General features: G+C 43.3%; 1 protein-coding gene across 1 annotated transcript in view; it reads left to right on the plus strand.

Annotated features, from left to right (window-relative positions):
* Positions 1-7423: 7423 nt before the first annotated feature.
* LRRC27 (leucine rich repeat containing 27) overlaps positions 7424-14801 on the plus strand; it is a 45836-nt gene continuing 38458 nt past the window's right edge. The window contains exons 1-3 of the mRNA XM_056850256.1: positions 7424-7639; positions 8323-8453; positions 10362-10420. Of these exons, the coding sequence (XP_056706234.1) occupies positions 7424-7639; positions 8323-8453; positions 10362-10420 (406 nt within the window). The remainder of the gene's footprint in view (positions 7640-8322; positions 8454-10361; positions 10421-14801) is intronic.

Here is a 14801-nt window from a genome sequence, read left to right on the forward strand (position 1 = left end):
CTTACAAAAATATACATGTACAGAGGGATGCCCATTTCTCTCCCTTTCTGAGCACTATATTGGCAAATGGGGGAATCATTCTAACTGGGTTGCCAGGTCCCTCATTGACATCTGCAGGAGGTTTTTGGGGCGGAGCCTGAGGAGGGCAAGGTTTGGGGAGGGGACTTCAATGCCATAGAGTTCAATTGCCAAAGTGGCCATTTTTTCCTCCAGGTGAACAGAACTCTTATCGGCTGGAGATCAGCCGTAATAGCAGGAGATCTCCAGCTAGTACCTGGAGGTTACTAGAAAAAGGAGACACCACTGTACTGGTACTAAATAGTTAGGAAATAAGTACAGGAGCAACACAACAATGTAATTACAAAGTGCAAAAAAGTCCTATTAGGAAAACTACAAGTGATAAGTGACATCATTACAGAAACAAATTATACAACGTGATCCTATGTCTACAAAGTTCCAATAGTCACTATTGGACTTTGTAGACATAGGATCACGTTGTATAATGTTTCTGTAATGATGTAACTTATCACTTGTAGTTTTGGCAATTGGACTCCTTTGTCTACAAAGTCCAATAGTCACTGATGTATGTACATCATACATGTACATTGTATGTATCATCATACATGTACATACATCAGTGACTATTGGACTTTGTAGACATAGGATCACGTTGTATAATTTGTTTCTGTAATGATGTCACTTATCACTTGTAGTTTTGGCAATTGGACTCCTATGCCTACAAAGTCCAATAGTCACTGATGTATGTACATCATACAAGTACACTATGTATCATCATACATGTACATACATGTATTGGACAAAGTCTAATAGTCACTGATGTATGTACATCATACATGTACACTGCATGTATCATCATACATGTACATACATCAGTGACTATTGGACTTTGTAGACATAGGATCACGTTGTATAATTTGTTTAATGATGTAACTTATCACTTTTAGTTTTCCTAACAGAACTTTTTTGCACTTTGTAATTGTTGCGTTGCTCCTCTACTTAGTACCTGGAGGCTGGCAACCCTAATTCTAACCATGGTAAAATCCCAGTAGGATAATGTCCACGCTAGACTGTCCCTATAAAACTTAAAAGAAAAAGAAAAAAGGAATCGTCTTGCAGCACTTTAAAGAGTAACACGTCTACTGAAGCGTTAAGTTTCCGCGGGCCACAGCCTCCCGCCTCGAGCCGCCGGGACTCTCTGCAGAAGGGCCTGCCGCCCGCCGCCCACCGCGCATGCCTGCGGGGCGGGGGCGCGCCCCTCTCGCGCTGTAGGCGGAGGGTAAGGAGCGGGCCGAAGCGGCCGCCTCAAACAGGAAAGCGAAGGCGGCGGTGGCATCATTCAGCTATAGATGTGGGAGGGGGGAGCGGAGGAGGAGACCCCGAGGGTCCTCCCCGCGAGCCCCTTGAGGTGTAACGTTCGTCGACTCCGTTTTGAAAATAACGGGCCTTGAAAGAAATAACGGGCGAGGGGGAGAGGCGGCGCAGGCGCAGAAAAGCCCTCCCCGCGCGCAAGGGAATCGGGGGCTCCGGCCCCGCCTCCCTCCCCCTCCCCCTGGAGGCGAGGAGAGGCCGCCTCCTGCGCTTGAGTGTTGCCATGGCGACCTCGGCGGCCGCCGCCGCCTGCGGCCTGTTTGTTGCATTTTGGTCACGACATAAAGAAGGGAAGCCCCGGGTGGGGAGGGGGGAGCCGACCCCCTCCCTCGACTCGCCCGAAGCCCGGGGAACAGGTGGGTGAGAATATCTGGAAGGGAGAGGTGTGCCGTGCGCGTCTTTTTCTGGAGTGCTTTTCCCTCCTCCTGTTGCTTGGGGTATAGGAGCGTTGATGTTGCAGTGTTTAACGTGAGGGGGTCGGAACTGGGGGTAGGGGGCGAATGGGAAAAGAGGGAGAAAAGCTTTTCTGGTCCCCAGGTGGTAGCTGGGGATCTCCTGCTGTTACAACTGGTCTCCAAGCGATAGAGATCAGTTCCCCTGGAGAAAATGGCTGCTTTGGCAATTGGACTCTATGGCATTGAAGTCCCTCCCCAAATCCCGCCTTCCCCAGGCTCCGCCCTCAAAACCTCCCGCCAGTGGCAAGGAGGGACCTGGCAACCCTACTGATCTCTGGTGTTTACATCGGCCACTTATGCATGGGAGGTTTTGCCTTGGATTTGCCACTCTTTAGATCACTGGTTCCCAACCAGGGATCCGTGGACCCCCAGGGGTCCGCGAGAACTAAATTAAGGTCTGCGAAACAAAGTTATAAACCCATAATAAATTAATATTTTCAATTAAAAGTTCTCTATTATAAAAATATATATTCAAATATTATTCTAAGTTTAATGTTTAACTAACAGTTATGATTAAAGTTTATTTTCAGATTCTCGGAATTTTTATTTTGAACCTTGGGGTCCCTGCACCGAACAAAAAAGTCCTAGTGGTCCCTGGTCAAAAAGAAAAATGAGAACCACTGCTTTAGATCCATCTCAGAAGTTCAGCAGGGTCAGCCCTGGTTAGTATTTGGATGGGAGGCCACCAAGGAAGACCAGGGTTGCTGTGCAGAGGAAGGCACTGGCAAACCACCTCTGTTAGTCTCTTGCCTTGAAAACCCCAAAAAGGGGTCGCCATAAGTCAGCTGCGACTTGACGGCACTTTACGCACAAACACAGATCCCCCATCCGATTTCTCAAAACTCTGCATGGGGGTTTATTGTTGAGTTCTGAGGATTTGGATGGGGGAAATGTGTATCTTGAGAGCGGCAAATCCGAGGCAAAACCTCCTATGCATAAATCGTTCAGTCGTAATGTAGCTATGCCCCCCCTCCCAGGCCTGTGTAACTTAATTTCCTGTTATTACCTGCCTTGAACCAGTTGGCAGGTTTATGTGTTCCTACACAATAACAGAACTATTCTGTAGCAGGAAAAAACGCAAGCCATGCTTGATTGTTGCACCTGGTTGGGCGCTGTGTGAACAGACTGCTAGACTTGATGGACCTTGGTCTGATCCAGCATGGTTTTTCTTATGTTCTTATGTTGCAGCAGATCATTGCAGCGATGTGCACATATGGTGCTGGAAAGCAGCAGTCAATTATATGCATTTGTCACATGTGATTATATGTGCAGGTTCAGGTCTGTATGGCATGGCATGGGTTTGGTATTGTTTGAAAGCCTACAAACAAGAAAGGGAGCGATCAGATGTTTAAAGCCTCAAAGTCTGGATAGTTCCAGTGTTTGGAGACTAGCGGGAATGATCCATGCATCCTTGGCCTAGCAGGAAGCATTTTAATTCCTGCACTTGGTCTCTGATTTGGAATGTGGAGATGTAATAACTTTTGGAAAGACCCTAAATTACTTCTATGCTTTTCAACCCATCTTGAAGATAGACTATATGTTAAAATGAGGATTCTTTTGGAGGACTTTGATTAGAATAATAGAAATCATAGAATCGAAGAAACAGTTGGATGGTCCTCCAGGGTCATCTAGTCCAACCTCTGCACAATGCAGGAATACACAACTACCTCCCCACACACACACACACCCAGTGACCCCCTACTCCATGCCCAGATTAGTTTAATACATTTTTATAAGATCCTATAGGCCAGGCATGGGTTGAGCAGTCTTGCAAACTTACAAGCATGCAAACTAGTACCCTCATGGCATAATGACATGTTACATTTACAGAGCAAGAGTGCCTTCTCAAAATCTTGTGTGAGCTAAAGTATAATTAACTTCTGTTAAAGGAAGTTGCAAAATCAGTCTTGTTTAAAATCGTAAGAAGAGCCCGACTTGGTCATATCGGAGTCTACAGACCCTGGCCTGAGCCCTGCATTAGGGAAAGGATTGATGCAATTTATTTGCATGATAGATTCTTGTGAAGTTAAGTATCTTTCACTCACTCTTTATTGTCATTGTGGTTTCCACAGTTTATTTCTTTGGAATACTGTGAGTGAGGACCAGCGACAGGAACCAATGTGAATTAAGGGCTTGAGGTAAGGGCTTTTGTTATTTATTTATATAAATTTTATTTACTTATTTATTTTATTTATAGAAATTTATTTACTTATTTATTTTATTTATAGAAATTTTATTTATTTATAGAAAATGGATGTTCTTACAAGGGCTTTTACTGTACATAATAGAGATGCTTTGAGGGGGTGAAATGAAAGAAATAAAATGTGTATATAGTGTGTCAGCAAAACACCGTGGGTATGAAAAGTGTGCTTTTAAGGGATCTGGATTAGAGAACTGAGGATAGTATTTGGTATGGCAGCAAGGAGACTACACTTCAAAGAACAAAGTAGGGAGACAAACTATTTATTTTGTTCCATTTATTTTGTTTGTCAGATAAAATAGCTTATTTTGAATTACAGTTATTATTGCTTGATAATAGTTCTTGCACAGGCTAGATAACCATACAGACACTCTAAAGTCCAGATATGTACGCAGGCAGCACACCTAGAATCCTAGAGTAAGAAAAAGCCACTCCCTCCAAAGCTTAGGACTGAAAATAATAGTCAAGCTGTAATCGATCTGGTGGAGGTAGGAAGGAATGTCACGGAGATCTGTAGAATGCTAAAATGATCTCTCACTCTCTATATCCGTGAATTTAATAACCAACTCCTGACATTGGTCATTTTTTCATGGAGGTTTGGCACGGTTTCGCCTTCGTTTTGCCCCGCTGCAAATTTTTGATTTTTCATGAACGCTTCAAGTTTTAGCAGAAAAAACGTGTCAACTCCACGTCTTCTCAAACCTGTGTTGGTCCATTCTTTGTGGTTGCTACGCGTTTTTTATCACTCCATGAAAAACGTTCCTGGGTTCGGACCAATTGTCCCCATCCATGTCAGCTAATTTCTCCTCCCCTGTGAACTGCGATTGGCTGGGAGAGTTTCAAGCCCGGGGGACAGCCTCCCTCCAAGGCAGGACAAATCTCCCTACAAATCCAAGCCAAAACTCCCGTCACCCTTCTGAAGAGGGGCAGCCAGTCTGCTCTGGATCTCCCTCCTGCCGGTGCGATCCTGTGTGTTGGGGGGGGGGCATCCTGAGAGCGGCAAATCCAAACCAAAACTCCCATCACCCTTCTGAAGAGGGGCAGCCAGTCTGCTCTGGGTCTCCCTTCTCTATCTGGATGGAAGTTCCTGGCAATGGATGGCCAGAGCTTTACGGGCGGGGGGGTGGGGACACAATGATGACAGTCTGTCAAAGTCTGGGAAAGGGGTGTGGCCAAGTACGGGGGGGGGGAACAGGGAGCATGGTAAATAGAAAAGTTATATAAGGAAACCGGAGGGCTGGTGCTTTTTTTTGGCTGGGGCTGTGTCCACAGAGGTGAACTGTACTGGGTAATCTGCTGGGCGGAGTTGGGGGCGGGCATAAACCATAAGCTTTTCAGAAGGGGACAGAACAAACCGTTGTAGAATACTGCTTGCTTTGTTCCCATGAAAAACCAAAACTACTTCTGGATTGATGGGGATATGAAAACATGAATTTAAATCGCGCCCATGAAAAATAAATTTAAATCCTTTTGGGTTTTTTTGCTCCGCGGCAAGAGAGCATCAAAATCTTCCATGAAAAGTGGGCCATTATCTTTTTGTCAAGATCTAAAACCTGATCTACACATGATGGATAGAATTCTGAGGTAGCAGGGAAGATTGTACCACTTTGGAAGGCAGATGGTGAAGAAAGTTTCTGCCTGTAAACATTCCTGCAAGTAGAATAATAGAGCAGCAGGGAATGGACATTGATGGGATAGTTTTTTATTTGCAAGGAGCTTTTTTCATGGGAGAATATTCAAACTGGTGTTCTCCACATGCAGCCTTAAGAGTCTGATCCACTCTGCTATCCAAATATTCTGCCACCTATGTAGACCAGGCTCAAGAAGAAGAACGTAGGGTAGGGTTGTGCTGCTAGAGGTGACCTATGCATAGGATTGCCAACTTTTGAAATAAATGTTTGCATCTGGATAATTTCTGGTGTTGAATCCATAGCAGGTCTAAGAGTGCAGCCAGGGCACAGCCTAGCAGTCTCTAGCAGGCCCTGGGCTGAAGCCTAGTGGTTTTAGTTGGTCTGTGTGTGGAGTCCAGCACACAAAAGCTACTTATTCACCTAAAATGTACAGCTTAAATATGGCTTGGGAGTGGGGGGAGCCTTGCCCTTTGATTTCTACAACTGGCCTGTTGAAAGGAAACACATGCACTCCTCCCCTGCTGTTGGCAGCTGTAGAGCAGATAGGGGGTCATTCTGAGTGGTTCCTGTTGAATTCTGTAGGACAAAGTAAATTAAATGCAGTGTGTGATATAGCTAAGGGGAGCAATAGTGCACCTCACCACAGACAGTAAGGGAGAGGTACAGATGAAGAACAGTATACAGACCTCTCCCTACAGATGCATTCCTTTGTAGAGCTTCAGCAGTCACTGACTAAAATTTGAAATCAACAGCCAGCACATTGGCACCTACTGCCCTTGACATCAACGATAAAGGGATACAATTATCTCTTCCTCATGGTGTACATACAGATTTGTTACTGTTTTTAAAAGTATATTATTGGTTTTAGTCAGTAAAATATGAGAGTTTAGAACAATATAATCCTTGGGGGGGGGGAAATAATGCAAGGCTATCTTCCCCCATCTTTCCAAGAAATCTATTCTTATTTTTTATTTGTTTAAATGTTACTTTGGATGTACCCTCCCTCCCTTGCCCAAGCTTTATAATACACATCTCTGATTGCTTTGTTCAAAGCATGTTATTTAAGTGTTCAGAACCCCTGATAATTTCCACCTTGGGCCAGTCACAGTTCTCTCAGAACTGTCTCAACCATCTACCTCACAAGGTGCCTGTTGTGGGGAGAGGAAGGGAACGTGATTGTAAACCTCTTTGAGACTCCTTAAGGTAGAGAAAGCGGAGTATAAAAACCTATTTGTCGTCATCATCAAATCCCTGTTCCTTTCTCCCATGTATTTTTGTACAGTTATCACATTACTATTGCATTATTGGGGGGTTAAGCAGATCTCAGCTGCTAAGCAGGGTCAGCCCTGGTTAGTATTTGGATGGGAGACCACCAAGGAAGACCAGGGTTGCTGTGCAGAGGAAGGCGCTGGCAAACCACCTCTGTTAGTCTCTTGCCATGAAAACCCCAAAAAGGGGTCGCCATGAGTCGGCTGTGACTTGACGGCACTTTACACACACATACAAGTATTACTGTAGTGCAAAAGGAGAAGTTGCTGTTGCTCTGCAGAGAGATTGTGCATACAAGCTCTTTAGACTGTTGAGTTACCTCGTCTGCTCTCCTGTTGCGGCATATTGTGCGTGGGGTATGTATTGACGTTTTCCTTTAAAAAAAAAGAACTATGCTATTTTTCACCTAATTATTTACCTTTGAATGGTGAACTTTCATTCCTTTTTTTTTTTTTTAAGTCCAAGTGCGTTTTCATCAAATGGAAGAAAAGTGGTCTTCCACAGAAGCTCATAGTGGTGGTGATAGCCTTCAGAGTGAACAAAAAAAGAGGAAGAGTGTTTCTGCTTCTAGCTCTTCGAGATGCATCCGTGACTCTCTTGAGAACCTATTGTCTACTTCTTCAGTCTCTCTGGATTTGAGCAGAAAGGAACTGCAGCATCTAACTGAAGATATATACAAGCTATTAAACCTTCAGGTAAGTTTCTCAGATATTGCAGTGATTATTAAAATGTATAATCATTAAAGAATAGTTGACTTATAGGAGCCAGTGTGTTGTAGTGGTTAAAGTGTCGAACTATGATCTGGGAAACCCAGGTTCAAATCCCCACTCTGCCATGGAACCTTGCTGGGTGACCTTGGGCCAGTCACACACTCTCAGCCCTGACTCTGGCAAGTATTTGGATGGGAGACCGCCAAGGAATACCAGGGGCATGACGAGGTGGGCAATGGCAGACCACCTCTGAACAGTCTCTTTCCTTGAAAACCCTACAGGTTCACCATAAGTCAGCTGTGACTTGATGGCACAAAAAGGTGGAAAAACCCCTAGATTATTAAAATTTGTCTCTTGCTTACACCGTAGAATAGATTAAACATATTAAATGTGCATTTTACATTTCATTATTTCTATATAGTCTACAATCCTAAAAAATTACTCAAATAGATTGGTTCTTGTAGGTTATCCGGGCTGTGTAACCGTGGTCTTGGAATTTTCTTTCCTGACGTTTCGCCAGCAACTGTGGCCGGCATCTTCAGAGGAGTAACACTGAAGGACAGTGTCTCAAATAGATTATTTGCTGCGTACATACTGTATGAATTGTACTCTAAGCAATTGAACATTGCTACATTTTCAAATACGTACACGAATATGTTTGGTCATAGAATCTGCATCTGGAAGGGAATGCCCTGTCTGTGATTCCAGAGGACTTTTTTCAGCACCTGCCAAATCTTGTTTGGCTGGATCTGCGGTATAACAGAATTAAAGAGATTCCCCCAGGAGTTGGATGCCACAAGTAAGTCTTCTGCTGTGTTACAACTTCAGCAATAATTTTACTCTTATTCTGTTTATTGCATAATACCTATTCATTATGAAATTAGCTATTAGTAAATGTTTCCTTTACTGACTTAGAATGTGAAGCATGATTAAGAAATAAGTTTAATTCAGTTGGCTAATTCAGCAAACTACGTCATGGTGTATTAGAGCCAAACAAGTTGTGATGGGGCAGCCTTATTTGTTTTTCTCATACTGCCTGGTTTCATGTATAAAGCAGGGGCATCATTACCGTAGAGAGCATTCATGCTTGCTCGCTTGAATGCCGCCCCTTCGATGGTGTTAAATGGAAGATATGGCAACTTACCTTAGTCAGATAGGCTTTGCCCATGTGATCTGAAGAGAGTGGCTTCATTATCCCATATGATGTTGGAATGCCCCCAGTATAATTCCTATCGCAATCAATGGATTACCCCTATCTTAATCAAATTACCTGCCACCGTAACAAAAGATAAAACAGTCCCCTTTTTGCTGGCGGATGGAGACCCAAAAACAACATTGACGGTAGCCAAGTATCTATCCACCACATTTTCCTTAAAGAAATAAAGGCTCCCCTTTTACTGCTCAAGACCTTTTGTTCAAAAGGGAGCTTGAGAGAAGGAAAGGAAAGAAGGAAAGGGGAAAAAAAGCAGGGGTCTAGTTTTCACAGGAAAAACTAAGTTGAGCTTCTTCCTCTCCTTTGCCTTCTTGCAGCCCATCTTGCAAGCTCCTTTTTCTCCCCAGCCTGGCTCTGGTGCAGGAAGTGAGCCAGGCTTGGAAGAAAGCATCTGGGGATGATGGCTTATTGGGAGGCGTCAAGGCTCTGCTCCCCTCAGGCATGTACCCCTTTCTTTGCTAAAAATGACACCCTCCCCATCCACCTCTTTATTTGCGAAAAGCGCAGGCATGAAGAAATAAATGTGGCTCTTTTTGTAACAACCAGCTTGGCCTTGAAGTCAGCACACAATTTGCTTATCACCATGATGAGCCGTGGCTCAGTGGTAGAGTATCTACTTGGCATGCAGAAGGTCCCAGGTTCAATCCCCGGCGACTCCAGTTAAAGGGACTAGGCGAGTAGGTGATGTATAAGACCTCTGCCTGAGACCCTGGAGAGCTGCTGCTCATCTAAATAGACAATACTGACTTTGATGGACCAAGGGTTTAATTCAGTATAAGGAAGCTTCATGTGTTCATGAAGGATTAATTTAATATATTATGATTATCACTCACATTTCTTATCCAGCCTTCCCACCAGAGTAGCATACGTGGTTCCATCCAGTACCCCCATTTGTCCTCACAAAAAAGCTTTGTGAGATAGGTTACGCTGGGATATAATGACTGGCCCAAGGACACAAAGCTCATGGCAGAGTGAAGATTTGAGCACCGGGCTTTCTAGTCCGATGTGCGGAACAACTATCATGCTTATACTAATGCAAATACACTGGTTTCAGTTTCTTGACTACTGGTACATAAGCAAACAGTAGCATAACTACAGTAGCATAACTACAGTAGCATAAGCAAACATGTGTGTTAAATAAAAAGCAGATTTTCCCTAGAGATTTATGTATTTAGTCCCATCAGCGTGCATGGTATTTCAAAAAACACAAAAAAGGGTCAATTTGTTGTATTTCATTTCAGTAACTTGTACTTAGACAATTAGGAGTGGGTAACTAATAGGTTGTCCCAGAGGCTTAACAGAAAAGATGAGTTTTTGTGAAGCATTTGAAGTAACAGAGAGGTGGTATCTCGCAGGTGATCTGTGAAGTATTATTCATGTAATGGGGAAAATTGCAAAACTAAATTATATAATTAAAAATAACAGTTGTCATTTAATTAAGTTTTGTTTTCTCTTTAAATATTTGTTATTTTCTCTCTTTTTTCCCTCCTAAAGGCAATTGAAAACTCTGCTGCTAGAAAGAAATCCTATTAAAAGACTTCCTGTAGAGTTGGGTAAGTACTTTTCCTTCCATAATACACGCTTTTATAAAAAATCTAGCAATCGTTAGTAATTAGCCTTTGCTGTGCATGCACTCTTGAATAATAAGGAACTTGCAATAGTCTTCATTGTAATACAATCCATCTACCCCCCCTTGGCACAGTGCGGCATGACGACTGTTGAATTAAAACGCATTAGCAACAGACAAGAAGGCAATGACTAGCAATATCAGAATTAGATCTAATAAATCAACAAGAGTTCTTCAGAACGTGACCGGGACACGTTTTTGTTTAAAGATCAAAACAATAGGGGAGGTGATTCTCCTCCACCCATATTAAGTACTACAGAATCCAAAGAAAAGAAGGCCATAGCACCAAGGGACCTACTTCAGGTCATTATTTGAGAAGCTGGATGTTTTAATGTTGGCGTCACGACCTGAACCTCTAGAGCAGGAGTGTCAAACATACGGCCCAGGGGCCGGATCCGGCCCCTTGAGGGCTCTTAACCACCTCGCGAGCCAGCCAAGGCAGTCACCCACCCCCCAGTCCTGATCTGGGCTAGCAATGCAAGGCCCAGCCTGACCAAGTAATATTTATGTCATATCTGGCCCTCGTAACAAATGAGTGACACCCCTGCTCTAGAGCGCTGCATTTCAGCTCTCCAAATTCATCTCTGGAATTCAAGGGGCAACACTGGTCATGCAGCTGCAACCCTTAAGTGAGGGTGTGCCTGTCTAGCCAGCTGAGTACCATGCTTTTAGGGCCCTTCAACATCAAGCACTTATTCCTGAACTATCAGTTACCGGTATGACCATCTGCAATTGCCCCAGTGCTTTCCTTGGTCGCTTCTGCTGGAAATGTCCTGAGGGGCTGTGTTATTTTGTCCAGACATAGCCACGCTTCTGCTGAGACCTACCTTTGTTCTTGAACCCAGAAGCATCTGTATTCACAGAGGATGCTACTCTGTTAAACTTTAACTCATGGCTGGAACTCCTGGACAGGACAATGCACAAATCTCCGAAAGATGTAGTTTATACAATGCGACAGCAGTTCAGCTGGCTGTTCTCATGCTTTCCCTAAATCAAGTAGATCAGAGATTGCAAGGCCAGCTAAGATCATTTTTCAAATCTGCAAAAAATAAAATGGTTTTCCCTAAGGTTAGCCCAGGTTTTTCTGTTAACAGAAGAGCTGAATCACATACCCTTCCCACACTTGGTAGGGGATCTAGAGAGCCGGAGTGGTTAAGAGCAGTGGTTTGGAGCAGTGGACTCTAATCTGGAGAACCGGGTTTGATTCCCCACTCCTCCATGTGAGCAGCGGACTCTAATCTGGTGAAACGGGTTGGTTTCCCCACCCCTCCACATGAAGCCAGCTGGGTGACCTTGGGCTAGTCACAGCTCTTTCAGCCCCACCTGCCTCACAGGGTGTCTGTTGTGGGGAAGGGCAGGTGATTGTAAGTTGGTTTGAGTCTTCCTTAAGTGGCAGAGAAAGTCGGCATATAAAAACAAACTCTTCTCCTTCTTCATAGAAATGTAAACCCCAAAGGCTTGTTTGCGTGAGCAACATGGTCAATTCTTTTAGATGTTAGAGTGCTTTACTTCATACCAGAAAAGCATTAACTACATTGTATAGCTGTTTAAAAACCCCTGTGTGTAATATGGGCAGTCATCAAATGTAGACAAGCCCCAGCTGAGTTAACTATTTCATCTATGCCAAACTTAAGAAAAACAAACAAGCCCTTTCTTTCCCTTTACCCTCCTTATGACAATTTGTAGACCCTTGACATGCATTTATAATACTTGTAATGTACATACTCCTTTATTATTCATTAGGGAACATCTTATATTATACAAGAGTCATGTATATATTATGTGTACAAAGAAACCTACTGTATCTCCTTCTTCCTTAGAGACTTCTGCACCTCAAGAATGAAGCTGTAGTAGCAACCTTTGTTTTCTCCTAAGTACCTCATTCCTTACTGTGTAGCCAAGGGGCTGTATAACGGGAACAAGAGCATTTTCATATTATACGGACAAAACGGAGTGCTCTTGAAAATGTCTGAGAGAGAGCAGAGGGGGAAAGAGGCGCAGAAAATAACCAAGACATTGGGGGCAGCAGTAACTGCTGTTGCTGCTGTTGTACACATTTTTTTAAGCTGCAGAGGGAGTTTATGTTAAAACATTCATTTTAGCTTTTAATTGCTAGTAATTTAGAATAATGCAACCCCCCCCCCCATTACCCGCTAAGATATTTGCTATCCAGGAGAGGCTTTGCTAAAAGAATTTGTGTGCAAATATGTTACACAATGCAGTAATGAATAAAGTACAAACTCGCATAGAATATTAAGTAATTTATTCTCAGAAAGCAAAGAAAATTGATGCTCATTCAAGCTGTGAATCGAGAAAGGCATTTCTCAAGCGAGTATGAAAAATCTGTTATTGACTGCCTTAAGGATCTTGGCACTTTTCATACTGTGCCCTCCTAACTGATGTGAGCTCTGTTTACATGAAATCAACCAAATGTTTTGTGTAAAGAATTATAATCTTACTCAAGAGCAGAACTGCTTGTTTACATAAATAAAGCTGGTGTTTTGCAGAAGCATTGTTGCCGGTTTCCATCCCGAAATGTATTTTTCAGCCAGATGCAAACCAGAGAGCTGTTCTACCAAAGTGTGTCCACAGATATCTGCATGTGTTACATTTATTAATTCAGTTGGGCAAAGTACAATGGAAACAAACATTTATTTGAAAGCAGATAAAATAGTAGATGTTTTCATCCTGGAGCCCAAGTCGTCATAATTTTTGGCAGCTGTCTTTGTTTCGTTGCTGAAGATCATGGACGTTGCCTTCATGTCCTTGAAATCAATGGCAAAATTCCCATAGATTTTAAGAACTAAGTAGTGGGGTGCATACACAGACTAGCGCCCAAGAGAGCCCGTATTTCTGTTACTGGTAGTTGTGCCTTTCATCTGTTTTTCCAAGACGCTTCAGTTTCTGTTTAAACATTGTGTAAAAGCGAAAGCGAAATGTAGCATACATTTTATGGGGTTAAATTTTGACGGGAATATTTAGGTTTTCAAGTTTTACAACCCTTCATGCAGCAGAGCTACAGGTGATGGTTTCTGTTTAGACTGAATCTCAGGGAACCATTCTGTAATAGTTTACCTGATGTGAGCTTTTATTACGTAGAAGAGGAAGGAGGTGATATCTATTAAATACGATACAAAGATCCAAGGTCTGTGCATGCAGAAGATCCAGGATGCATCACTGGAATTTTCCGCTAGGCTGCTATGGTGATGATAGAAAAGGTTCACACCATAGGGCACCTATATGGTTTTGAGTGGTTTGCTGGCTTGGATAGGCAAGCCACTCAAGGAGCTGCTCCTAGGGGAGGGTTTCTATTCTTCTCCACTTTAGTGGAGTTGTACGTCCGTTGTGTCCATTCAACGAAAGACTTCGTTATCTCTCATTATCCAAGGTCCCCACTGAATCTAATATAAACACCTTTCATTTGCAAAACCTGAGCAAGGCTGTTAAGGATAGGACATTTTGTAGGACGTTGATTCATAGGGTTGCCATGAGTCAAAAGCGACTTGACGACGTGTCACACACACAAGTAGTAGCTTTGTTATAGCTGGTTGGGGGGCAAAGGGTGTAAAAACTTTTTAAAATCACAAGAGAGCCAGCGTGGTGTAGTGGTTAAGAGCGGTGGTTTGGAGCGAGGAAAGTGGAGAACCGTGTTTGATTCCCCACTCCTCCACATGAGTGGTGGAGGCTAATCTGGTGAACTGGATTTGTTTCCCTACTCCTATACATGAAGTCAGCTGGGTGACCTTGGGCTAGTCACACTCAGTCCCACCCACCTCACAGAGTGTCTGTTGTTGGGAGGGGAAGGGAAGGTGATTGTAAGCCGGTTTGATTCTTCCTTAAGTGGTGGAGAAAGTCGGCATATAAAAACCAGCTCTTCTCGCTCAGAGGGAGAAGGGCATCTTCATTATGGGTGTATCCTTTTCCTCTTATCTCGGGAGGCAGGAATCAAATATTTAAATTTTTCTGACCTCTGAGGGTAAACGTCCCCTTGTGATCAGTTCTATTTCCTGCCTTGAACAGGAGAGCAGCCTTCTAGCAGCTCTCTGCTACAGAACACAATAGAGAAACCTTAACCTTACTTATTAGACCTAAAAATATTCTTATTTTAACAAACCTAAACTATACCTAACTACTACTCAATTCTATTTACTGTCTTAATTTTCTACCTATTCTCCTCAGAAGGGTCTTTTCCCGCCAAAACAAAATGGCGGATCGGCATCAGGACAGCTATATAGCGCCTGCCGATTTAGTGGCCTTACCACTACAATTAGACGAACCCTCGGACAGTCACTCTGGTGGGGTCCAAA

This window comes from Euleptes europaea, chromosome 5 (assembly GCF_029931775.1).
Source record: "Euleptes europaea isolate rEulEur1 chromosome 5, rEulEur1.hap1, whole genome shotgun sequence".
Lineage (NCBI taxonomy): Eukaryota > Metazoa > Chordata > Lepidosauria > Squamata > Sphaerodactylidae > Euleptes > Euleptes europaea.